The sequence below is a fragment of the Petaurus breviceps genome, unplaced genomic scaffold (assembly GCF_028583685.1).
Source record: "Petaurus breviceps papuanus isolate PSGF00001 unplaced genomic scaffold, PetGlider_PUasm1.0 90639, whole genome shotgun sequence".
In the NCBI taxonomy this organism is placed as follows: domain Eukaryota; kingdom Metazoa; phylum Chordata; class Mammalia; order Diprotodontia; family Petauridae; genus Petaurus; species Petaurus breviceps.
In genome coordinates, this window is record NW_027187296.1 from 370,904 (window position 1) to 396,991 (window position 26,088).

A 26,088-nucleotide genomic window follows, 5' to 3' on the forward strand; every position below is an offset into this window, starting at 1 on the left:
GCACATTGTAACTCAGGAAGCCATCCTCACTGACTACATTCTCCTCCCACTGCACTTCCTACCCCAAGTTAGGAAGAAAAAGAAGGCAGGAAGACGGATCCAAGCTCACCCTAATGAGGACGACATCAGCGGCTTCAATAGCTACATCTGTCCCTGTCCCAATGGCAATACCGACGTCAGCCCTTGCCAAGGCTGGAGAGTCATTCACTCCATCTCCTACCATGGCCACTTTCTTCCCTTGGTTTTGAAGCTCCTGGACCTTGGCCACCTTGTGAGAGGGGAGGACCTCTGCAAAAACTTTGTTAATGCCCACCTGTAAAGGAGAGAAAATCACAGTCTGGTATCGTAAGGCCAACGGAAGCTTCCATTCCTTCCTCTTGCATCAAGAATACGTGTCCTGAAAGAGGGTGACCAGCAGAGTTGGACTTCACTGGGAAGGAAAAGAGACTACTGTCATTGTGCCTTGACCATCTATCTCTCAGATCTATGAGGGCTGAAAGAGCAGACGGGCTAGTTAAAGTGGAAAGAGGGCCGGACCTTGGGAAACTCCTGTAACTTTTCTGAGCCTTAGTTTCCTCACCTTAGAAATGGGGATAATAATGATATTTGTGCCACCCACCCCACAGAGCTGATGAAAAGAAAGCATTGGAAATCTCAAGGCACCATATAAAATGTGGATTGTAATTCTCTTATGATCAAGGGAGGAACTGGAAATGGACATAAATACCAGAAGAGTGAACTCATCTGGGATGGCTACTCAACAATGAAGCATGCACTTAGGCAGTTTAAGGGAGTTTACAGAATCACAGACCTTTAGAACTGAAAGAGACCATAGAGACCTCTCATAGAGTGCAAGCTCTTGGAGGGCAGGACTGTTTAGCTTCTGTCACTGGGTCCCTATGTTTAGCACAGGGCCTGGAATATGGGGAGGGCTTCATGAATGTTCATTGACTGGCATAATTTACTGTAGTGGATCCAAATGTAGGCGGTGATGATTAAAAAAGGGTCCATGTATTCCTGCATGCATCACATATCGTGGCCTTGTCAGCACGTATATACTCAATAACTTGTACCAAGAATACTTTTCCTACCACAAGTTTTATTAATGGAATTTGTCTCACATCAAAAAAGCTTCCTCACATTGAAAGGTTGGGAACCACTGATTGATTCCAACCCATTCCTTTTAAGGAGGATAAGACAAGTGAACTGCCCAAAGACACAGAGGGAGTTAGTGGCAGAGGTGGAGAACAAAATCCAGGTCTTTCTTTGAAATTCCATTGCAGAGCTCGGTCACTGTCATTTCTTCTAGTAAAGCTTCTCAGGTAAACATCAGCTGGTGGGAAGGCACTATTACCTCCACCTCTGGGTAAATGACAAGGCAAATTCTGCTTTGCTGAATCTGCTCAAGAGCCTGAGATTTAATGGAGTGTATCCAGAGAACTGCCATCAGGTATTCCCAATCCATAAGGACCCCCCATCCCCACCCTGTACAAATTCCCTCATGTCCTGAGTTCCAGCCAACTTCTGGAAAACAAAAAGTAATGATGCCTGCATGCAAATAAATTTAAATCATGGATTACACTGCATGAGGGCATCTGTATTTACTGATACTTTCTTCATCAGCTGTTGCTAAAGATACAGCATTTTTAAAAGCACAAGATCATGTATAGTTATGATCAGAGTTGTCCCCAGGAAACAGTGCTAATCTCATCCCTGCGGCCCCCAATCTTTGTTTTCAGCCTCCTTTTTCTGGCACGACAATATGGAGTTAGAGGACAAAGACCAGGCTTTGCTATTGCTTCCCTGAGGGACCTTGGACAAATCCTAACTTCCCTGGACCTCAGTTTCCATATTGGTAAAATGAGAGTGTGGGATTCTGCAGTCTAAATCCTAGAATACTGTGAGGTTTTGATATGCTTCTCTGTACACCACCCCCAACTCCTCTCTCTGTCCATGTCTCATGTTCTGAATTTCTTTTCCTTCTTTCTAATCATCACGATCTGCTTACAACTATGTGACACAGGTAAGATCTAACAGGTTTCTCTAATACTGGAAAATGATGACAATTTGGGAAAACCACAACCTCTCATCTTCAGTTTCCTCATCAATGAGAGGCTGGGGGTGAACTGAGTCAGAGGTTCTTAACCTGGGGTCTGGGTCCATGGACAGATTTCAAGGATCTGTGAACTTGGATGGGAAAAATGACATCTTCATTTTTACCAATCTCTAACTGAAATTTGTGATTTCCTTCAATTCTTTAAAAACATTACTCTGAGCAAAGACTCATGGTCTGGATGCCAAATTACCAGAGGGTTCATTACATACAAAGGTGAAGGACCCCTAAACTAGACAACCTTTATGGTTGATTCGAGCTCTAAAATTCTATATCAGAACTGAAAGGATCACACTGAGGTATGAGGGACTAAAAGGTTTACTGGGCTGTCTGCTAAAGGAATATTTTTTTAACAGGAACCATAATGAGAATTATTAGGCCCAAAGGAATGAATTACTAATGGTGTATTTTGGGAGAGTCGATGGGCAAGTGGAGAAGTCTTCATAGGCTCAAGTCATACTATATAGGAATCCAATAACCGTAACAGTAATGATAGCTGAAGTTTACATGGAGTTTTTCAGATTTTACAAAGTGCTTTACATACATTATTTCATTTGATCTCCACAACAACTCTGTGTAGCAGATGCTGTCATGATCCCCATTTTTGGATGAGAAAACTGAGGTATGGGGACATTAAGAGATGTACCCAAGGTTATATGATTATTAGTGTTTGAAACAGGATTCAAAGCCAGGCAGTCCTGACCCTGAATCTACTATGCCATCTACTACTCTATGTTGCCCCTCTCTCTACTGACCTATAAGGGCCATTCCAGGTATGGAAAATGAATAAAGCTGATGTTTAAAATCATGTTAAGTCCAACTCTAAGCAAAGAAGAAATCATCAACGGCACATTCCAGTGGTATTTTTGTGAAGTTTTTTACCCTAGATTCTGTTTTGGAATTCTATGTTGGTATACTACCATGTGACCAGGGCACATTACTAAAAGGGTAATGATAATACTCTCTGCCACCATTAGGAGATTTAATCCACATTCAGATTATAATTTGATAACCTTTTCCCTAAGAAACAGTCTGGTAACAACCTATGTCTTTCAGGGACCAAAATTCCTTGGAAGTAAGACATGCTGAAACTTAGCCTCAAAAATATTCTGTATGGCTTCTTCTTCCTAGACAAGGTATAATTAGTTGAGAAGGACTACCTAATTTTTAAAAGCACTAGGTTTAAGGTGGTGGGATGTAGAGACAGAAACAATCTCAATGATCATCCTCTAACCCCTTAATTTTACACATGGGATCACAGACCCAGAGCTGGAAAGAACCTGAGAGGCAAGTTAGTTCAATGCCTTCCTTTTAGAGGTGATTTAAGGGACTTGTCCCAGGTCATATCGATATGAAGTATCAACTGTAAGATTTGAACCCATGCCCTCTGATTCCTAAGCCAGTGCTTGGGACCATAACACCTCCTCTCATTATGTACATCTTGTCTCTTCTATTAGATTGGAAGCAACTTGAGGCCAAGCATTCTCATATTCTCTGTCTCTGTCTCTGTCTGTCTCTGTCTCTTTGCTTTGGAAGCCATTTCCCAATTAATAAGTCCCTTTCTACTTCCAGTTTTTTGCTACGACAAAAGATACTGCTAAAAGAACTTGGCACAGACCAGAGTTTTGTTTCTGTCTTTGGCTCCTTAGGGGTGTGTGCCCTTTAGTGTCATAGTGAGGCTAAGGGCTCTGGACAGGTCAGACACTCATTTAATTCCAAAATTAAATTCAGAACTATAAGGCCCTTTTATAGCTCCATCAGCACCAGTATATGTTAAACAAGATTAATTACACAAAGTGACTGGCAGAGACAGAATTCAAACCCGGGGGTCTTGTTACCTTGGTTTAAATTCAGAAAAAGCTCAAATTCTGTAGTAGATGGGTTAGGGATTCAAGAAATGGTGCTGAACCAGAAAAGTATCTCCCTTTGATATGGCACCTTTTTTTTCTCTTTTTTAAACAAATAAGGAAACATACACAGAAAAATGGAGTCTTTTTTTCACGCCAAAGTTAGATTGGCTATATCAGTGATGAAGATGAACACAGAGAGGCCTAGAAAGAGTTCCAGCTTTCGAGTCAGCAGACCTGGGTTCCAATGCTAGCTCTGACATTTACCATCTGTGTCCGTGGTAAAAATGAAGAAAACAATACATGCCAAACCAGACTTAAGTTTCCTCATGAAGGGTCACCTGGCTGCCTGATCTCTAAGGCCTCCTTGGCTCTGAGTCCTAGGATATTGTGACACATGGGGCCAAAGGGAGCTGGCCCTGGAAATCATTATCGGCCTCCCAAGGAGATGACATGACAAGCAACAAACCAAACGCCGCCACCAGCAGACCTGCGTGGCAATGGCTTCTGCGGTCCTCCTGTTGTCTCCCGTTATCAGAACCACGTCCACACCCATACTTTTGAGGGTATGGACAGCCAGGGCTGCCTCTTGCTTGACAGAATCTGCTATGGCCACCATGCCACAGAGCACACCTGGGAAGAAAAGAATCTTAGTTAAATAACCACGGAGAGCAAAGCAAATCAAAAGCAGTGGAGAAAAGAAGGGGCTCGCTGGCTCATTCCCTCCTGCCATCTGCTAAAGAACATACAGGTGTCCCCTAAGTTTTAGTGTCATTTTAAGCTTTAATAGCTTTGAAAGGGTTGTTCAAATAGTTTTTAATAACTTTAAGTCCTGGGAGCATCTTGTATTTCCCCAGAGTGGATTTTATATGATTTTCTATAAATGAATATGGTAGTTAGTGTGTGCAAGTAACTCCTACTTCAGGTCTGGCCCATAATATTGCCCACAGCAGTCAGGCTAAAGTGGGCTCTCTTCTCTATCCAAAGATAATTTTCTTCTATCATAAAAAAGCAACAAGCTTCAATCAGTAAACATAATTAAGTATGTACTATGTGCCAGGCATTGTGCTAAGCATTGAGGAAACAAAAAAAGAGGAAAAAAAAACAACAGAGAGTCCCTGTTGTCAAAGAGCTTATAATCTAATGGGGAAGAAAACATGTAAACAAAAGTATGCAAACAGGTTATATACAAGATAAACAGAAAATAATTAACAGAGTGGAGACACCAGACTTAAGAGGGCCTGGGAAAGGCTTCCTGTAAAAGATGGGATTTTAGTTGGGGCTTAAGGAAGTCAGGGAGGGAGGAGAGAGACAGAGACAGGGAGAGAGAGAGGGAGAGAGAGAGGGAGAGAGGGAGAGAGAGAGAGAGAGACAGAGAGAGAGAGAGAGACAGAGAGAGAGAGAGACAAGAGAGAGAGAGAGAGACAGAGACAGAGAGAGAGACAGAGAGAGAGAGAGACACAGAGAGAGACAGAGACAGAGACAGAGAGAAAGAGAGACACAGGACATTTCTAACTCCCCACCCACTAGCTTACACATTTATTCATTCCTAGCACAGTTTTCCGAGTCTAGGTTTTCTTTAAGATTCAGTTCGAGTACCATCTCCTCCAGGAGGCATTTCCTGATCACCTCTTCCTCCCACTCCGGCTGCTGGTGCCATCCATTCTAAAGCTGCCTTCCATCTACTCTATGTTTATCCTGTATGTTCTGATGTATAGAATATAAACTCCTCAAGGGAAAGGGCTATATTTGTTTTTTGGGGTTTTTTTTTGTATCTCTAGCTCTTTATACAGTACTAGCTCATACAGTAAGTACTTAATAGATGCTTGTTGACTGACTAATGAAAAGCTGGGGCACATAAATGGAAGGACTGAATTGGGGATTGAGGATAGGGAAGAGATACAGGAAGCAGGACTTTTCTAATTACATGAATTGCAAATAACAATGGTTTAACCAGCTGGGAAGAAGGATAACTTGAAAGAAGAAATGATATTGAGACAAAGGGGGAAAGAACAAAATGGGAAATGGGAAAACACTTATTTGGCCAAAGCCAAAGGAAAATGGGGTGAGTAAAAAGAATGAATATAGACTAATACAGGCCAAAGAGTTACATTTAAGACACAGAGAAAATGAAACTAATAGATAAATTTTAAAGAGAAGGAACTTAGAGAAGAATCCTGACAAGGTGGTTCTGGGTGAAAGCTCTGAGAAAAGGGAAAAAGAGGAGATGTCAACAAGAAATAGAAAAAATCTTTTTCTTAAGGCTTTGAAAGAAAAAAATGTTATAATTTGTCTGTTAAATTTTAGGTATAAGGTATAACTTACTTTATAAAATACACATGTTCCTGAAATCAATTTTTGTAAATTGAATCATCAACTGCCCTAGGGAAATTTACTATTTAAAGGATTTTTGCAATGAACATCTTTTAGAAGCAAAAGATCTTTATAAATCTAAGTCGACATATATTGGCTCTTTTGAAGCAATTTTAGCCTAAGAGAAGACAGGTGATGATTATAATATGGTGCCTCCAATTTAGCTGGGAATGATCAGATGAAGGAAAAAGGGTAGGAATCAGAGGTCTAAAAATAGGATGACCAATGTCTCTGAAACAGAAATTTGACTATGGCAATAAAATATGAAAGGAAGGAAATGAAGTTAGTCTTACAGAATAGAAAAATATTACAGATATAGTTTAACTATACTTATAGCTTCACTATATTTCAGTAAAATATTTGACCAAGTCTCTTTCGTGCTATGCTTGTGGATGAAATGGAGATGTGGACTAGCCAAGAGTATACAAGAGTACTATTCAGAATTAGCTAAATGACCATACTCAAAGAGTAGTTAGTTACTAATACTATGATGAGAAGAGGCAGAGAGGTGGGAGGAGGTATATAGTAAAATGCCCCACCTTTGCCAAATATACAAAAAGGCATCTTTGAAAAATCAATAAGAAGGGCACCAAACTAAATTAAAATGATAGCTCTAGTCAGAAGTATGCTAGTAAATATTTAACAACTGGCTTGGGCCAGTGGGGGAAGGAGGAATTATGTACAACATATTTTTAAGTTTAATATGCATTGTTAACATTTTCTTCATCACTTTCTTAAGCTTAGACAATAAACAGAACAATAAATCAAGTCCTGATTTGTAGTGTCTGCTGATTTCCAAGGTATAAATAAACACAGTAAAAATTTAGCAATTGGTTATCCCAAGTCCCAAGTCGTATGCTGCACTACTGGATTTGACCCACTAAAAGTATGCAGCTCCCTGGCCTGAGCAACCTTAAAATCTTTAAAGGACACAGCACTCAAAATCTAATGAAAATAGCCACTAAGACTCCTATAATACAGATCAGATTCATACAAAGCCCCCCAAATTCCCTCTGAAAGTACATAGAACCTGGCCCTAACACAAAGTCTGTTTGGGAAATAGGGCTGTAAGAATGCATAAACAATAGCAACAAAAGACACCAATAACAAAGAGGTACTATAAAGTCAGTGGATGCTTTAAGGTTTGCAAAGTGCTTTATATACAGCATCACACTTGAGCCTTATAATATCTGTCAGGAATGCAAAGGTGGTTTAACATTGAGAAAACTATAAACAAATTAGACCATATTATAAAAGGAACAACAAAATCAAGAGATGCAGAGAAAGCTTCTGATAAAATACCTATTGCTGCTAAAGACACTAAAAAGTATAGGAATAAATGGAAAGTACTATCTATCTAAAGCCAAGAGCTAGGATCATACATAATGGGGATAGAGAGCTTTCCAGTAAGAACACAAGTAAAGCAAGGATGTCTATTTTTTAAAATAAAGTTTTAGAAATGCAAGCTGTAACAAGAAAAAAAAGAAATTGAGGGAATATAAGAAAGATGAAACAAAATGGTAGTTTTATAGTTGATAGGAGAATCATAGAGGCAACTAACATTTATCAAAACAATTCCAGCAAAGTTAAAGGATGTAAAAATTCACTTAAATCATCAGTATTTCTGTATGTTACTAACAGTACTCGGGAAGATAGAAAGAGAAATTCCATTTAAAACAACTACAGAATGTATAGAATACACAGGAGACTACTTATGAAGAAACACACAGTAACTATATAACTTCAACTAAAAAAAACACTTTATAGAGATAGACTTAAATAATTGGAAAAATATTGATTGATCATGGATAGACTGATCCAATATAATAAAAATGGCATTACTATCTAAATTAATTTAACTATTCAGTGCCATACTGATCAAACTACCAAAGGATTACCCTTATAGAGTTGGGGAAAAAAAAATAAGTAAATTCACCTAAAGGAAGTTTCAAGAAAAATCATTTTTCAAAAAAAAAATGGAAAGGAAAGAGATCTAGCAATATCACATCTCAAACTATACTGAGTAACAAATAAAATTATTTCAGAAAACTTAAAAATATAAAGGTCAAAGAGCAGAATAGACAAAGTACACAACACAGGAGCAAACAAATACTGTGACATGGCAATAAACACAATGGAGAAAGAGCTTGCTATCTCATTATTTGTCATAAACTATTGGCAAAATTGGAAATCAGTCTGGCAGAAGCTAATTTTAGAATAAACCAACACCATAGGTCCAAGACAAATTCTAAATGGACATATGATAGACATAAAAGGTCACATAAAAAACAAATTAGAGAAGCAAAGAAGGAATTACTATTTACAACTATAGATGAAGAGTCTATAAGCAAAGGACAGAGAGGATCACAGAAGACAAAATTTACAATTTTGATTACATGAAATAAAAAAAACTGCACAGACAAAAACAATGCAGTCAAAACTAGAAGTGAGTTACCTAGGGAAAAAAAAATCTTTGCAATCAAGTTTCTTTTATAAAGATCTCATTTTTGAGATGTACAAGGAATTGATTCAAATTTATAAAAACAAGAGCCATTCTCCAACTGACAGGAAATCAAAGGATACAAATAGGCAGTTTTCAAAGGATAAAATATCCAACCTATCAACAGCTATATAAAAAAATGCTCCAAATCATAAACAGCAAAATGCAAATCAAAGCATCTCTCAGATTTGCCATCAAATTGGCAAAGATGACAAAAAAAAATGTTGGAGAGGATGAATGAAAACAGAAAGAACAAGAAAAAGAAAATAGGAGGAACCATGAATTAATTTGGTTATTTGAGAAAGTGACTTAAAATTATGTTCAAAAAGTCATTAAACTGTATATACCCTCTGACCAAGTAATATCACTAATAGGTCCCCAAGAGATTAAGAAAGGAAAAGACCCATAAGTACATAAATTTTTTTTTTTGCACATCACTCCTTTATTATAGTGAACAACAAAAAAAAGGGGGTAGGTTAGTACAGTTATGCAAAAACTGATGAGGACCCAGGTGGCTGGATGTAAAGTGGAAGGCAAGTGGACACTGAGACACACTTAAACATGATCTAGGGACATTTTACTGCCACAGAACAGAGCGGGGGCTATAAAACACACAATGAGATGTACTCGTCCACCCCTTAGAAATCAAAGAACTCTTCCTTTTCTGATGTGGCTTGAGATCTCTGATGACTACCAAGAGGGACAGTTTAATTTCAAAAGTCACTAATAACCAGCCTATAAGGGTCTTTTGTGAAAGCAAATGTGACAAACATTGGGACATAATCTCAGCCTCCCAGATCCATTTTTCTTGGATTAGGGAGGAAATAAGACTTTTGTGATTTGTTAAATAACCACCCGAGTTACAGGTAGCTTACTACAACAGCCCCTGAGAAGGCTGCCCTACTTGGAGGACTGGCTCATAGCAATAACTGGACCAATTGCTTCTTTCAACTCCCCACATTGGTCACTTCTTACTATGTCCCCATCCCTAACCCCTAACCAGGTCCTTACTGAGCCAAACCACCCAGGAGGCATTTTGACTAATGTGGTTGAGAGGAAGGGCAACAAGAGAGAAGAATTGGTCTAAAAGAGGGAGGAAATGAGAAAAGGAGCCATTAGTCCCCCACCTGCAGCTATGTGTTGTGTTCCCTAAAGTGATGGTCAGTGTGTGGAGCAGGCAGGGGAGAGATGTGGTGGGACAGTGAGAAGGGAAGGACCTGGCTACTGCTGGCACATGCTGGTAGTCTGCTTTCACTTCTTGGCCTTGCCTCGGGGTGCCACAGCCTCCATGGCTTTGTGAACGGTCTCTTCATTCCCGAGGAACTGCATGGGCTTGACTGGTTTCAGATTCTTGTCCAACTCATATGCGATGGGAATGCCAGTGGGCAAATTCAGCTCCATGAATGCTTCTTCAGACAGACCCTCAAGATGCTTGACAATCCCTCAAAGACTATTGCCATGAGCTGCAATCAGAACACATTTTCCTTCCTTGACCTGGGGGACAATTTCCTCATTCCAGAAGGGTAGAGCCTGGGCAATGGTGTCTTTCAGGCTCTCACAGGAAGGCAGCTGATCCTCAGTCATATCTGCATAGCCACAGTCCTTGCTGATGTTGCTGTAGAAGGGGTGGTCAGGCTCCATTGGAGGTGGTGGGATGTCATAGGATCGTCACCAGATCTTTATGTGGGCCTCACCATGCTTAGCAGCTATCTCTGCTTTGTTGAGGCCTGTTAGACCCCCATAGTGCCGCTCATTGAGGTGCCAAGTCCTCACTACAAGCAACCACATCTGGTCAATGGCATCTAGTACTGTCCAAAGGGTACGAATTGCTCTCTTCTGGACAGAGGTGAAGCAGATATCAAATTCATAGCCAGCATTTCACAGCGCTTGGCCGCTGCGCTTGGCCTCCTCGTGCCCAGCAGGGCTCAGGTCCATGTCGTACCAGCCGCTGAAGTGGTTCTCCAGGTTCCAGGTGTTCTCTCCATGCCGAATCAGCACCAGCTTGTAGGCGGCCATGGCGGGGGCAGAAGCTCGAGGCAGTGGGGATCGAGGAGACAGGCAGACAGCCGAGCATGCACTCAAGTACACAAATTTTTATAGAAGCTCTTTTTGTAATAGTAAAAACTGGAAACCAAAAGTGTGCCCATCAATTGGGAAATAGTTGAAGAAATTATGGTATGTGAGTGTAATGGAATGTTATTGTATCATAAGCAATATAAAATGTACAATTTTAAGAGAAACCTGGGAAGACTGAACTGATGGAGACTGAAGTAAAAACCACACATACAGCTACCACAATACTGTAAAGACAGGCAAGTTTTAAAGACTTAAGAACTCTGATCAATGCAGTGACAATCTTGATGCCAGAGGACTTTGTTGAAGCACGTCATCCACCTCCTAAGAGACAGGTGATGGACTCAGGATGTAGAATGAGATAAACTTTTGGACACCATCAATGTGGGAATGTGATTTGCTCAATTATGCATATTTATTACAAGCGGGGTTTTTTTTTTGTTTTGTTTTTCAATTGGTGGGAAGACAAGAGAAGAGAAAATAAAAGCTTGTTAAGTGAAAATTAAGTAATATAAAAGTTTAAAATAAGGATAAATTTTTGGCATGAATGCTTTTTAAAAACAACGTGCTAAATGTACTGGGTTAAAGCTGCATGCTGTTGTGAATTTAAGCAGATTCCTAACAACCAAAATATATAGCTCTCACCTTGGGAAAAGGGCAATTTCCAAGATCACTCGGGGAGTGATTTTGGTGGCAGGGATGGGAAAGGATAAATCAGTAAGTTTGATTCAGAGAATACAGCACACACAAGTAACAGATATCTCACATGAAGTGGAATGAGGAAATGACTTACCATCAATAGCCACCAATATCGCGGTCTGCCCCTTCATTTCATGGTTTGTCATAGCATCACTGACATCAGCAGATATGGTTAAACCATTTCGTCGCATCCATTCTCGGTTCCCAATCAGCACAGAGTAGGTCTGGGGTGCTGCCGCACCTGTTCAACAGAGCGTATTTTGGGCCATTAGATACAAAGCTCAGTCTGTATTGCCAGAGAGGGCTAAAAACAAGCTATAAAATCTCCACATATAACTATTATGGAAAGGAATGAGCCAGTAATTTCCATCCCCCCATCACTGCACAATAATATTGATTATAGAAAGGAAAATATAATGTGTAAAATATACCCATTACAGATATGCACCAAGCTGAGACGTCTGATGATAGGTGGCAAGTTCACGCAGAAATTCCAACAGGACAATGACTATCTGTAGCCTCATTTTATATCCCCAGTGCTTAGCTTAGCACCATGCCTGGCATATTGTACGCACTTCATAAATGTCTACTGATTGGCTGATTATTTCTTGTAACACTCTATAGCTGAAATTCTATCTCAGAAACTTACTGTGTCACTGAAACTATTTTAGTCTCAGTTTCCTTATCTGAAAAATAGGGAAAATAATAGCACCTCCTTCACAAGGTTGTTGAGGGGATCAAATGAGACATGAAGCCCTCTGCAAGTGGTTCATAAAGTGTTATATAAATGCAAGCTATGACTGCTATAATATCTTTCGTCTGCCTTCAGCAATGATAGCTGCTTCTTTTATTGCAAGGTTCTTTTTTACCTCGTGGACCCCTTTGGCTGTCTGGTGAAATTTATGAACCCCTTTCTCAGAATAATATCTTAAAGTGTATAAAATAAAGTAGATGAGATTACAAAAAGGAACTAAACATATTGAGATACAGTTGTCAAAAATGTTTTTTAATAAAATAAGTTCACAGACTCCAGGTTAAGAACCCCTATTAATATCATGCCTAATGACTTTCTTGGTACCAAATACTATAAATATTTCCAATACTATAACATAAGTCCATCTTTTTCTTTCTAATTTTATTTTAGACTCAAGGGCCGGAACACAAATATAGAATAGAGAAAAGAAACAATAAAATACATAAACTTAAATACCAAGAAAGGAAAAAAAGCACATTGTGTGCACATATAAACATAAGAGAGGATTCAAAATATGTAACAATAAATTTTCATTTCAAGAAAGTCTGTATGATAAATAATACACGTTGCGTTGAGAATTATCCATCTTTTCTTTGCTTCCTTGTAAGTTTTCTTTTGTTCTCTGCTGTGTGCTTTTTCACTTTGTTCTCTTTTCCCCTCCCCCAACCCACCCAGGTTACAATAAAGTTTAGATATATTTCTCTACAGCTGTAGATATATATACACACATATATATATCCAGATATAGACTTATACTTTCCCAAACATACTCTACTCCTGATCTTTATATTTGTGTATATCTCGTTTCCTATCCTTCCTGCCTCCTCTACTTTATTTCTACCCACTACCTTGCCCTCCTATGACTTGCCTACCACCCTCCAAGGATCCCACCCCTATCCTCCCATTCTATAAATCTAGAGACCCTTTTATATATCCCTTTTACCTATTCCCTCATTCTCCCCTCTAAAGATCCCTCTCCCCCCTCTCTATGCTCCTACCATTTTATTTCTTCTGAACTTAGAAGACTTTTATACTTCTCTAAATATATATATATATATATATATATATATATATATATATATATGTATGTATTGTTCCCTCTTAAACCCATTCCCAAGGAAAGTAGGTTACCAGAACTACCAGGCCTCTTCCCCTAATTCCTGTGTATCAGTTCTTCCTCTTGCACCTCATTTGTATAAAATAATTGCTCTTTTTAGCTGTTCCTAAATGGTTTTACTTTTTAAATTCACATCATACTCAAGTTTACTAAAATCTTTCTTATGAGATACCCAACTATTAATAAGAATCTCAGACATACATTTTACATATATAAAAAGTCTGTCCTTATGAATCCCTTATAATCGGTCTTTGTTATGTACCTTATATTTCTCTTGGTTCGAATCTTCAGGATGTTTTTTAACAAAGTTTTGAAAGTCTGAAATTTATCAAATGTCCACTTTTTTTTTCATTCAGGATAACACTTAACTTTGCAGAGTAGGATATTTTTGGCCAGAGCCCCAGTTCTTTTGTTCTTTGATATGTTGTGTTCCAAGACCTGTGGTCCTTTAATGTCTCTGCTGCTAGGTCTTGTGTAATTCTAACTGTGGTACCATCATATTTAAGTTGTTTTAATTTTGATGCTTTTAATATTTTATCCTTGAACTGGGGGTTCAGAATTTGACTATGATATTCCTATGTGTTTTCCTCATAGGATGTCTTTTAAGTGATGATGGGTGAAATTATTTTTTTCTATTTCTACATCCCCCCCCCCCTTTGTTCTAACGCTTCAGGACATTTTTCTTTAGTTATTTCTTCTATTATTGTATCAAGATTCTTTTTTTGATGGTAACTTAGTCTAATTATTTTTATATTTTCTCTTCTTGATCTATTCTCCAAGTCTGTTGTTATTCTTACAAGATATTTCATTTTCTCTTCTATTTTTTCATTATTCATATTTTAATTATTTTTTGATCTCTTATGATTTCACTGACTTCAGTTTGCCCAATTCTAATTTTCAAGGTGATTTTTTCTTCCTTAAGATTCTGAATCTTCTTCTCTAATTGGGTAACTTTCCTTTCATACCTTTCTTGTTTTGCTTGGATTATTCTTATTTTCTTTTTTAGCTTTTCCTCCATCTCTGTCATTTGATTATTAAAGTCTTTTTAAAGATCATCTATAAATTTGGGGGGGGTTTCTTTACTTCAATATCCTCCTCTAAAGATGAACCCCGATCATCTTCATCCCCACAGCAGCTTTCTTCAGTTGGATTCTTTCTTCTTTGCCTGTGCATTTTTATGGTAATAGCTTAATTTTTGTAATCACCTGTAGCTCTGGGGTATGGGAAATGGTGCCTCTTTCTCCAAATCTTCAGTTTTCCCCTCTAGCCACATCTCCAAGCTCCTGTCAGTGTCCATAGCCGAGAGCTTTCTGCCCCACTGCTTCTGCACTCACCAGGTCTGTGCTGGTTCTTTCTTGCCCCTGTCACTCTTCACAGCAGAGCTGAGTCTGGCATTCCTTGTCAGCAGAGGTTCCCTTGATCTTCCTGGGCTCAGATGCCCAAGTCCCCTCACCATCCCAAGGGTAAAAGTTCTAGTGGCTGGGGCCAAGGCAGCCTCTCAAACCAACCAACCCTAGGACTCACCACTTGTTGTTAGAATGGAACCTCGTCTGGAGGCGTTTACTCTTCATGGGAACCAAACCTAGTCTTGGATCTCTCTTCTGATCTCAAATTGTCACAGGAAGACCCCAGGCTGTGCCCCTATTCTTATTTATCTCCACCCACACTTTGCTCACCCTAAAGTGCTATTTTAACTCTTTTGTGGGGGAAAATCTTGAAAGCTTGGAATTTTCTGATCCACTCCACCATCTTTAAGAAGCCTCCAACATAGTTCATCTTGATACAATTCCCCCCAAGAAATTATTAAGCCATCATATACTTTATGGTCATTCTTTACTAGAATTTGAATAACCTCATTCTATTGGGGTAACCCCAATTTTTAAATTACCAGATTCCTAGTACATAGTATCTTAGCTTGTTGAATTTAGCTGAATTCATCAATTCAAGTCTCTGAAGTGCCAATTTTCAAGAACAGTCATTTTAGTTATTATTAGGGCCATTTCCACTAACTCCCCTAGAAAGGTCAACCTGGAGCTCCATTTTTGCTATCTAGTTGAATATAGTGATTAATACCACAACCCCAGTCTTCTGTCATATCCTCAGTGGATCTAATACTATTAGGGATTTAGGGTACTTGGTTATTTTCATGTATTCAAATCAAAGATACTTGAGTCTTCAGTTTTTAGCTGCCAACTTTTTCATGAACAGTGATGGTATAACACCAGTTAAGAGGCATAAGCTATCCTCTATTGCTAAATTTGGATAATTAATGTATAATAAATGTCTGATGAATTTAATCACATTATGACTGTCATTTAAAACAGGGTTAGGAAGACAGCTTCTACTGGGCACGATGAAGTGCCATAAGCAATGATAGTGTCTCACAAAGTAGCTGAATTAGTACTTTACCTTGAAAAGTCACTTTAATGGGATATCAGTAATGCTGTGGATCTGGGAAGAAATATTCAATATAATTCTAATATTCCAAAGGATCCATGTTTCAAGGAGAAGACTAGAATTATTAAAAGAAGTCTGTAATTTACCAAAGGCAACAGAGTCCAGTCCTTTCTTCTTCAATTTTGGTCCCAGCTCACTGTTCATCTGTAGCACCTTTTCAAAATCTACATAATATTAGAACAAACTCTAGGAGTTGCCCATCCAACTGCATAACAATAATTTGGACATTAATTTTTTTTTAAAAGTTTTTCCCATGTGGATAGTTAGACCAAACTCTTCTGAGAGATGATGGTTGTTATTTAGAAGAACCTACACTATCCTAGGACTTGGTGCAATTGGCATAATGCTATCCACAAGCAGGAAAATCTAGAGTATCAATGGTCAATGATTTGCCTCTAAAGCTGAACAGGAGAAAAGCAGCTGGCTCTTTGAATGATCCCAAGCTTTCTCCTCAAACAAAGGCACACTTAAAAAAAAATTATTCTTCCAATAATGTTGTAAGGCTATGATTCACAGTACACTATTGGCTCTGAAGAAGTGAAGTTAAAGACCACCCAAAAGGCAACGGAGGAACCTGATTGGCTCAATCAGGCCACAGCCCATTCCAAAACAAGGAATGAAATAAGAGAAGCAGTGCAAATGATGTCATCAAATAAATGTATGCTAAAAAAGATGATGGGGCTAGTCACATTGAGGGAATGAGAGATAAATGATGGACAGAGTGGTATCCTCAAGATGTCAGGAAAAGGTGAGGAAGGCTCTCAGGATTTGGATGGACTCTTTCTAGGTAAAGAGTAGATGATATGGTTACACCAAGAGCCCTACCATTGGGCATCCTTGACGTGTCAGGGTAATTCAATTTAGTTCAACCACCTAATTTTACAGATGAATACAGAGAGGCCTAACCAAGTGAAGTGACTTGTTCAAGATCATGTAATTAGTAATTAACAGAACCAAGATTCAAACTCTGGTCCTATGGTTCACAAGCCCAATGTTCTTCCTATTATACTATACTACTACATATACTATATATATTTCCTATTATACTATACTGTACTATATATACTACTAGCCCTAGAATGAACTATCTAAACCTTGTGGGATTTTCCTGCCTTCATCTTCCTGTCTTTTAACATTTTACTTCACCTTCATCAGAGGGAGAAAAATAGAGAAAAAGTCATAAAAAGAGGGAAATGATCTACACATGCAAAAATATTTGTAGCAGCCCTTTCTGTGGTGGAGAAATATTGGAAATTGAAAGGCTTCCCATCAACTGGAGAATGGCTGGACAAGCTGTGGTATATGAATGTAATGGAATACAATAAGAAATGATGAGCATGCAGATTTCAGAAAAACCTGGAAAGACTTGCACAAACTGATGAGCGGAACCAGGAAAATCATACATGGTATCAACAACACTGTACCATGATCAACTATGAAAGACTGAGCTCTTCTCAGCAACACAGTGATCCAAGACAAATACAAAGGACTCAACAAAGGAAAATGCTATCTATATACAGATAAAGAACTGACAGATTCTGAATGCAGATCACAGCAGGCTTTTTTTCACTTAGGTTATTCTTTTTTGCATTTTTTTCCTTTTGATCTGTTTCTTCTTCCACAACTTTAATTAATATGGAAATATGTTCTACAAGATAACACATGTATAAACTATATAAAATTACCTTCCATTTTAGGAAGAGAGGAAGGAGAGAGAAAAATTTAGAACTCAAAATTTTGTAAAAATGAATGCTAAAAATTGTCTTGACATGTAATTTGGAAAAAAAATACTATTTAAAATAAAAAAAATACATGTAATGGAAGAAACGAGGGTGGGCTGAGGGGATAACCTATATCCTGAATACATTACACATATTGTATAATTACACATATTGTGAATTTCACCAATAGGTGAATCATTAGTGTTATGTATTGTGTATTAGTGTAATCAATCATTAGTGTTAGGAGATTTTTAACACCAATATTGTCCCAGAATGCCACAGATTCAGTAGAATTAAAATGGCAAAACATCCCAAAGGGCAATAAAAAGATGCATGATATAGTGACCAATCTTGGTCTGCAGTAGTTTCCTTCCTCTGCATGGAGGATCAGGGAACGCCAGTTGTAGAATGCAGTATACTCTTTCAGATGAGGTCATTCTGTCGGTCTATTTTGCTTAACTCTGTTTCTTTGTTACAATGGAGATAGTTCAATGGTGGGGAGTAAAGGGTATATAATGGGAAATGACTGTGGTATAAAAAACAAAAGGTACCAATAAAACTCAAGCCATCTTAGGACAATCAAGTTCTCTCTATCTCTATCTCCATAGATACAGACATATACATCTATATCTACATAGATACTTTATTGGTCAGTCCTTTTTCAGTCCCATCCAATTTTTTGTGACCCTATTTGAGGTTTTCCTGGGAAAGATAGTAGAGTGGTTTGCCATTTCCTTCTCTAGCTCATTTGACAGATAAGGAAATTGTGGCAAAAAGGGTTAAGTGACTTGTCCAGGGTCACATGGCTAGTAAGTATCTGAGGTCAGATCTGAATTCATAAAATGAATCTTCCTGGTTCTAGGCCTAGCACTCTATGCACTGTACCACCTAGCTACCTACAGATAGACAGATAGATATATATGAAAATTATATATATATATAGATATAGATTGGAGGATCATAAAATGGGTTGAATTTTACTGATAACTTTGTTTATATATATGTACTTATGAAAATCATAATATATTTATCATATAAATCAATATAATATTTATTAGTGTATATATATTACATATATTTATTAGTGTAAGCAGGCTGAAGCATGTTATTTGTATGTAAGAAGTAGCATAAAGTCATGGATAAGGTTGGGTATGACTCGAAAAGCCTATAGGTCATTTATGTATCAAGAATGAAAGACAAAAGAGGAACATATGCAGTGCATAGAGCACCAATCCTGGAATCAGGAGAACCTGAATTCAAATCCGGCCTCAGATACCTGACACTTACTAGCTGTGTGACCCTGGGCAAGTCACTTAACCCCAATTGCTTTGCCTCCCTGAACCCCCTGCCCCAAAAAGAGAAGGACATATGGAGTGGTTCCCCTGAGTTTCTATCACAGAGTTACTAAGTCTCTAACATGCTAGTTCTGTCCTTTGTGGAATAGCTACATGATGATATCACAAATCTAAAGCTAGAATATATCAAAGGCCATAGAGTCTAACTCCCTCATTTTACATATAAGAAAACTGAGGCCCAGAGAGAATAAGAGATTTACTCAATGTCACACTGGTAGGAAGTATCAGAGATAAGATCTGAACTCAGGTCCTTGACGCCACAGATAGGGTTTTCTCCACTGTACCAGGCTGTCTCTCTAAGTCATGGAAGCGTTTTCATAAGCATTAGTTAGAGGGAATTGAATGATGAAATTACCATTTTCCAGAAGTACCAATGAAAAGTGTAATACCCTTATCTCTCATTACCATAGAACATTGTGTGGATTAGAAAAGGCTTTTGTATGTGACTTGGCTATGTATCACAGCCACCCATATGCACACCTTTTTCTAGGCTAAGGAGGAAATTACAACAGAAATACTTGGCAAGATTGCCTCTGTGGTTTGGCACAATTCCACTTAGCCCAATCAAGTTTTGACTACCGATGTTTCCCCAGAGCCAAAGACAATGATCAATGAAACCTTTTTCAGCAGGAAGGTTGCCAACACCATTCAGATGACTACTGTGTTCATTTAAAGGGTCTTTGCTCTGGGCCAGGATGGCTTCAACATTGCTGACTTTACAGCCAATTCCACATCCGGGGACAGCCTGGAAGTCCGTGCAGTACCCTAGGGTTTCAGTTCCAAGTTCCTGTGAAAGAAGGTTGAGATGGAGAAAAAGAAACTGAGTCAGGTGGAAGGAAGTGATGGATAGAGAATAATGTCAAGTACTGATCAACCTTACCTAAAAAATATAACCTAAATCAGGTTCCTGAATGAATGAGTTTCTACACAAGTAAGATTTTACAGTTTCCTATTAAACTTCCCATGTTAATTTTTAATATCTATTGAACATACCATTCAGGCTGTTCCAACTGTCTTTGGCCAGTGTCTTAGTGGGACCTACTACCTTTACTATAACGCTTAAGATGTCAGAGAAAAAAAATCAATAGGGACTCCCAGCCAAAGAAGTATTATGTGGCTGAATCAATGCCAAAGCTAAAAATCCTGGACAAATAGATTTTAATTCTTATTTGCCAAAAACACCTTTTGCACTTAGCTGAATTTTACAGGGTTTTCTCTATTACCTCTATGACAACTGGCAATATACTTTGGTGGGTATGAGGCACCTCTGACTTTAAGAGGCATATCCCTGTTTATCAGGTGATGGTGTCATATAGAGGAGAGAAAAGAATATTAGCTTTGAAGTCAAGAAAGGCCGGGTTCCACTTCTAACTCTGATGCACACTGGCTATGTGACCCCAGGTAAGTGCCCCGGAAAACTCTCTAAGACTGTAAGTTACAGAGGAGGTGCGGAGGTGCTCATCTGTACTGGTAGAGTCAAATCAGTCTATCAGTGAAACTGCAGGTCCAGTCCACACCAAAAATTCCTGCTCACAAAGACTAGCCAGGAACTCTTCAGTTCCACAGTGGAATCATATGATCACTGCTCTGATTATATAATGTAGCAGACATGTAATAAAGGTGCCAGGAAGCCTCACTACCAAGGCACTGAGGGAAAAAAGAAGAGGACAGAGGCCGGGATATTTTATGACCTGTATACCTACCTCTTTACAGTACTTAGTGACAGCCATACCCAGAGGATGTTCACTGCTGGCTTCAGCAGTGCCAACTACAGCCAGGACTTTCCTCAGTGGTAGGGAAACCATGTCGACCAGCAGAAGAACTCTCATGACTCTGGGGACACCATAGGTGATGGTTCCAGTTTTGTCAAACATCACTGTCTTGATCTATCAGAAAAAACCAGCACTGGAAATTTTAGCAAAAGGATGAACTGGGGAGTCATTGTGGCAGAGTGGAGATAGAGCTAATTTGGCATCAGGGCCCCAGGAGAAAGCCTGGCTCAGCGTGACCCGTCAGCAGTAGCTGCTCTCAATCTATAGAATGAGGAGGATGGACTAGGGTCCCTTCCAATTAGTTCCAAATCTACAACCAGTTGTATGTGATCCTATTTTCCACTGCCAGAATCAAAGGGCTAGAAGGGGCATTTGGAGGTTATGTCATCCATCCTCCTGTCTCCTGGTTGAACCAGCAGTAGTACCTAAGTCATCTCAGACAAACAAGAGTCTATGCTATTTAAGAAGACTCACCCAAAAAAAGATTTTACACCTCTCTCTACAACTAAATCTCACAACTAGAAATTTATTCCTATGTCTTGCCACCCAAGCTAGAATGGAGCATAGGCAAGGTTGCCTAGGATACGACATACAAGTAAAGCCTTGAGGGACACTCATGTCAACTTTTGTACATAAACATAATTCTGACACCAGAAAATTCTGTTACTTAGAGCATATATTTATTTTGTGATAGGCCAAGTTATGTGTTTCTGAAGGCCAGAGGTCTGGAGGCCCAGGAACACGCAAGAAGCAGAGTGATTTTCAAACCTTAATTAGGGGCACACGAATGCCTCAATGAAGATTACCAAGCATTTTGAGCCACTGCTTAAATTTGTTAAAGTAAAAACAAAGACTGGTAATTAGCCTTCCTTTGTAGGATAATAAAGGGGCTATGGTTGCTTAATATTGGATTCAGGGGCCCAGGACTGAGGATGAGGAAGAGGATAGAGATGAGGAGGGCTAATGAAAGGGAGAGTTTAAATATTCAAGAATATTTGTTGTTTTGTGATCGTGCCCTGATCATACTACCATGGAACTGTCAACAGTGTTGCAGGGAGGGCTTCTGCCTTAATGAATGGCAACAGGCAGTCATTCTAAAATCTGTTTCAGAAGTTCAGAGCTGGAATGGACTTCAGAGGCCATCTTGCCTAACCTGTACATGTACCTGAACGAACCACTTAGTTGTCTCAATGAAACTTCATGATTCTATGACAGACAAGCTTTATCCTGACAATACCTGAGCATACACATCATTGTTTAGTCTAGGGAGTGTGAACAGATGCTTCCTCCTCAGAGTTCAATTCTTGGCTCTCAAGGAAGACCCCCTATATCCAAATCCAGTTTTCTTTTAACCCTTGGCAAGGCACTATACACAGAGTAAGCATGCATACCTTGTGTGCCATTTCCAGGGGCTTCCCTCCTTTGATGAGAATGCCATTTTGGGCAGCCACCCCTGTTCCAACCATTACTGCTGTTGGTGTAGCCAAGCCCAGAGAGCAAGGGCAGGCAATACACAATACCGTGATGGATGTTTGGAATGCAAACCGAATGATCACTTCTGCCTGAGAGATATGTTTGTTACCACTCTGAAAAAAAAAGTGGGTTGAGATTTAGGCAAGAAGGCTCACAGAATTCTGGAAATGAAAGAAAATACTGAAGGAGCAGATTCTTAATCTTGTTATGAATTGGGATTCAGGGAAATTGCATTCTAATTTTGTTCTTCTCTGATGAGGTAGTTTCAGGCAAATCATTTAATTGGTTCATAGCTCGGTTTTCCTATCTACAAAAACTGAATATCTTACTAATTTCCCTCAAAGAAATATTATGGGGGAAATCTTGTTAATAAAAGAATATTCTATTCCACAACTCAAAAAATTAGAAATGTATTTTTAAAAACCCAAAATACATCTAGTGACAATTCATGATTTCACATATTCTCTTTCTATTCTTTGTATCAGGAGCCGTGTTCCTTGATTTTTGTCACATTCATAATAATAAAAAATAAATTACAATTTTAAAAATTATATTCATCCACTAATGCTTTATGGCAATATGAGTATCTTTTTTTTTTTAATTTTTTTTAAGTAATCAGGGTTAAGTAACTTGCTCAAGGTTACACAGCCAGTTATTTCTGGGTGTGGTGCTAAGTGTCTGAGCCCGGATTTGATCCCCAGGTCATCCCAACACTGGGGCCGGTGCTCTTACTCGCTGAGTCACCTGGCCGCCCCTGCAATATGAGTATCTTAACATGAATTAAAAGCCCCTAGACTAAGTTGGCTTGTTTTTTAGTGTCCTAAAAAATTTCAGATTTATGATAATAAAGAAATGTTTCTTTTACTCAAGACCCAACTAAAAAAACCTTTCCTGAATCAAAAATATTGCAACACAATTTCCTATCTCTGCCCCATATTAGATGAATATGAAATACGAGCTTCATTTATAAAATCTGACAGGGATAAAGACAAGACTTGTGACTCTATTATTAGTATATGGAATTCCCAGATGAGGAAACTCTCCACCAATGCATGTCAACACCTTCTCTGCAACCTACAGTCTTAAGAGTTGCCTAGAACAGAGGAGTCAAATACACAGCCCAATGGTCACAACATTCCCAAGGGCAACTCAACCAAATTAAAATGTAATAGGAAAATAGCTAAATAAATAAAAATACAATAAAACATAATGTCAAAATGTGGTTTTCTAAGTCAAGATACAGACACAGGGATCCTTATGTACTGTTTAGTGGACACTACTTCTATCTGAGTTTGACTCCACTGGTCTAGAACACTAGCAAATTAAGTTTTTTGCCCAGCGTCACACAGTACACGGCACAAGAAGGACTTCAATCCAGGTTTTCTGGGCTTCAAAGTCAGTTCCCTCATCCATTATGCTATATTGTCTCTGCTATGAAATATAACAATTTATGGTTCTTGTACAAAGAAAATTTTTGCTCTTTAACGTATATTTAGATATTTCTGTTTGACTCCACACAAATAAACATAGATTTTAACAACTGGAGAAATATTCATTGCTCACAGGTGGGTTGAGTAATATAATAAAAACAACAATTCTACCTAAATTAATTTACTTATTCAGTGCTATAACAATTAAACTACAAACTAATTATTTTATAGAGCTAGAAAAAATGATAACAAAACTCACCTGAAAGAACAAAAGGTCAAGAATATCAAGGGAGTCAATGAAAAAAAATGTGAAACTAGATCTCAAACTATATTACAAAGTGGTAATCACCAAATTAAAAGGAAAGGGGGGGATTTACAGCAAGTCTCTCGTTAAGGCCTTGTTTCTCAAATCTATAGAGAAGTGAGCCAAATTTACAAAAATAAGAGCCATTCCCCAATTTGATAAATGGTCAAATGACAGTAGATATAGTCTTTAGAACTATCAATAGTCATGAAAAAACCCTCTACATCACTGCTGATTAAAGAAATGCAAATTAAAAAAACTTTGAGGTACCACCTCACACCTATCAGATTGGCTAATATAAAAGGAGAATGATAAATGTTGGAGGGGATGTGGAAAAATAGGTACACTAATGTACTGTGGAGGAGTTATGAACTAGTCCAAATGTTCTAGAGAACAATTTGGAATTATTCCCAAAGGGTTCTAAAACTGTGCATAACTTTGACCAGCAATACTACTACTAGGTCTGTATTCTAAAGAGATTCCAAAAAAAAAAAAAGGGAAAAGCACCTATTTATACAAAAATATTTATAGCAGCTCCTTTTGTGGCAGCAAAAAATTGGAAACAGAGGGGTTTGCTTATCAATTGGGGAATGGTTGAATAAGTTGTAGTATATGATTGTGGTGGAATACTATTGTACTATAAGAAATGACAAGCAGGATGGTTTCAAAAAAACCTTGGAAGACATATGAATTGATGCAGAATTAAGTGAGGAGAACCAGGAGAATATTGTACACAGTAACAGTAATATTTGTAAAGATGCTCAACTGTGGAAGACTCAGTTACTCCGATCAAGACAATGAGCCAAGATAATTCCAAAAGACCCAGGATGAAAAATGCTATCTCTCTCCAGAAAGAGACCTAATGATCTTTTGAGTATAGATTGAAACATACTTTTTCCACTTTTTTTTTTCTTGCTAGTTTTTTTTTTTTTATAAGCAATCGGGGTTAAGTAACTTGCTCAAGGTTACACGGCCAGTTATTTCTGGGTGGGTGCTGAGTATCTGAGTCTGGGATTCGATCTCCAGGTCATCCCGACACTGAAGCCGGTGCTCTTACTCGTTGTGCTACCTGGCAGCCCCTCTTGCTAGTTTTTTGTTTGGGTTTTTTGCTTTTTCTCTCCCAACATGACTAATATAGAAATATATTATGACTTCATACATGTATAATGCATGTATATGAATGACTTCACATGTATAATTAATAAACTGCTTGCCTTTTCATTGGGTGAGTAAGGCATGGGAGGAAGACTTAGAACTCAAAATTTTAAAAAATGAATGTGAAAAAATTTTAAATTAAATATTCTGTTTATATAAGGTTTTTAAGTTTGTAATTTTAAAAACCAGGCAGAAGGATCCACATAGTTCTTAAGCCACTCTAGCCATTAGTATCAAAATCCAATGGCCCATACCTCTTTGATATTAATCCACATTCAAGCTACTAGGATGTAACAGCACCCTGAAAACAATTCTCACAGGGCAAAATTACAGGAATATATAATACCTCATTTGTTAGATTCTCCATGATTTTGCAGTTTAAAAAAAAATCGAAATATAAGATGAGGAAGCATGGAACATCAGAAATCCAATAAAATCACATAGTTGTCATGAGAGAATTTTAACAATAGGGTAAACTGAGGCATATCTCTTAGCAAGATAATATTATTAGTAGGGGCATGCTACCTGTCAATAAATGGGTCAATGGCTTGCCTCCAATTATGCCAATGACCCTGAGCAAGAGGACCCCTTATATAGAGTTTGGGGAGTACAAAACAAAGAACAAAACAGGGTAGAAGACACCATGAAATTAAGGGCAACAAGACTGGTTATAGAGGTGAGGTGCAGGAACAACATGACTGGTTGGAAGTTTGGTAATGGGGACTAGCAATGACCCCCTTCTCTCATAAGACTAGGAAATGCTCACTGTCTGAGGACAGGCGAGAAGTAGTAGTCTAGACTTTTGGAAAGCAAAGCAGACATCCCTGAAGGATAGTTCAGTGGCATAAAGATATCAGACCCAAATTCCCTTGCTTTCTCATACATTCTCCAAAATCAATTAAATCCCTTGAGGCAGGATATTTAAACTTAGCCCATTACAAGCCA

At 38.4% G+C, this 26,088-nt stretch overlaps 1 protein-coding gene and 1 pseudogene across 1 annotated transcript in view; both read right to left on the bottom strand.

Moving 5' to 3' along the window:
• ATP7B (ATPase copper transporting beta) overlaps positions 1 to 26,088 on the bottom strand; it is a 78,608-nt gene that overhangs the window by 8,896 nt on the left and 43,624 nt on the right. Inside the window, exons 13-18 of the mRNA XM_069064595.1 lie at positions 22,173 to 22,367; positions 20,713 to 20,895; positions 19,628 to 19,796; positions 11,700 to 11,846; positions 4,451 to 4,593; positions 110 to 313 (exon numbers count right to left, since the gene is read on the bottom strand). Coding sequence (XP_068920696.1) covers positions 110 to 313; positions 4,451 to 4,593; positions 11,700 to 11,846; positions 19,628 to 19,796; positions 20,713 to 20,895; positions 22,173 to 22,367 — 1,041 coding nt within the window. The remainder of the gene's footprint in view (positions 1 to 109; positions 314 to 4,450; positions 4,594 to 11,699; positions 11,847 to 19,627; positions 19,797 to 20,712; positions 20,896 to 22,172; positions 22,368 to 26,088) is intronic.
• On the bottom strand, positions 9,252 to 11,009 carry LOC138143358 (phosphoglycerate mutase 1-like; annotated as a pseudogene).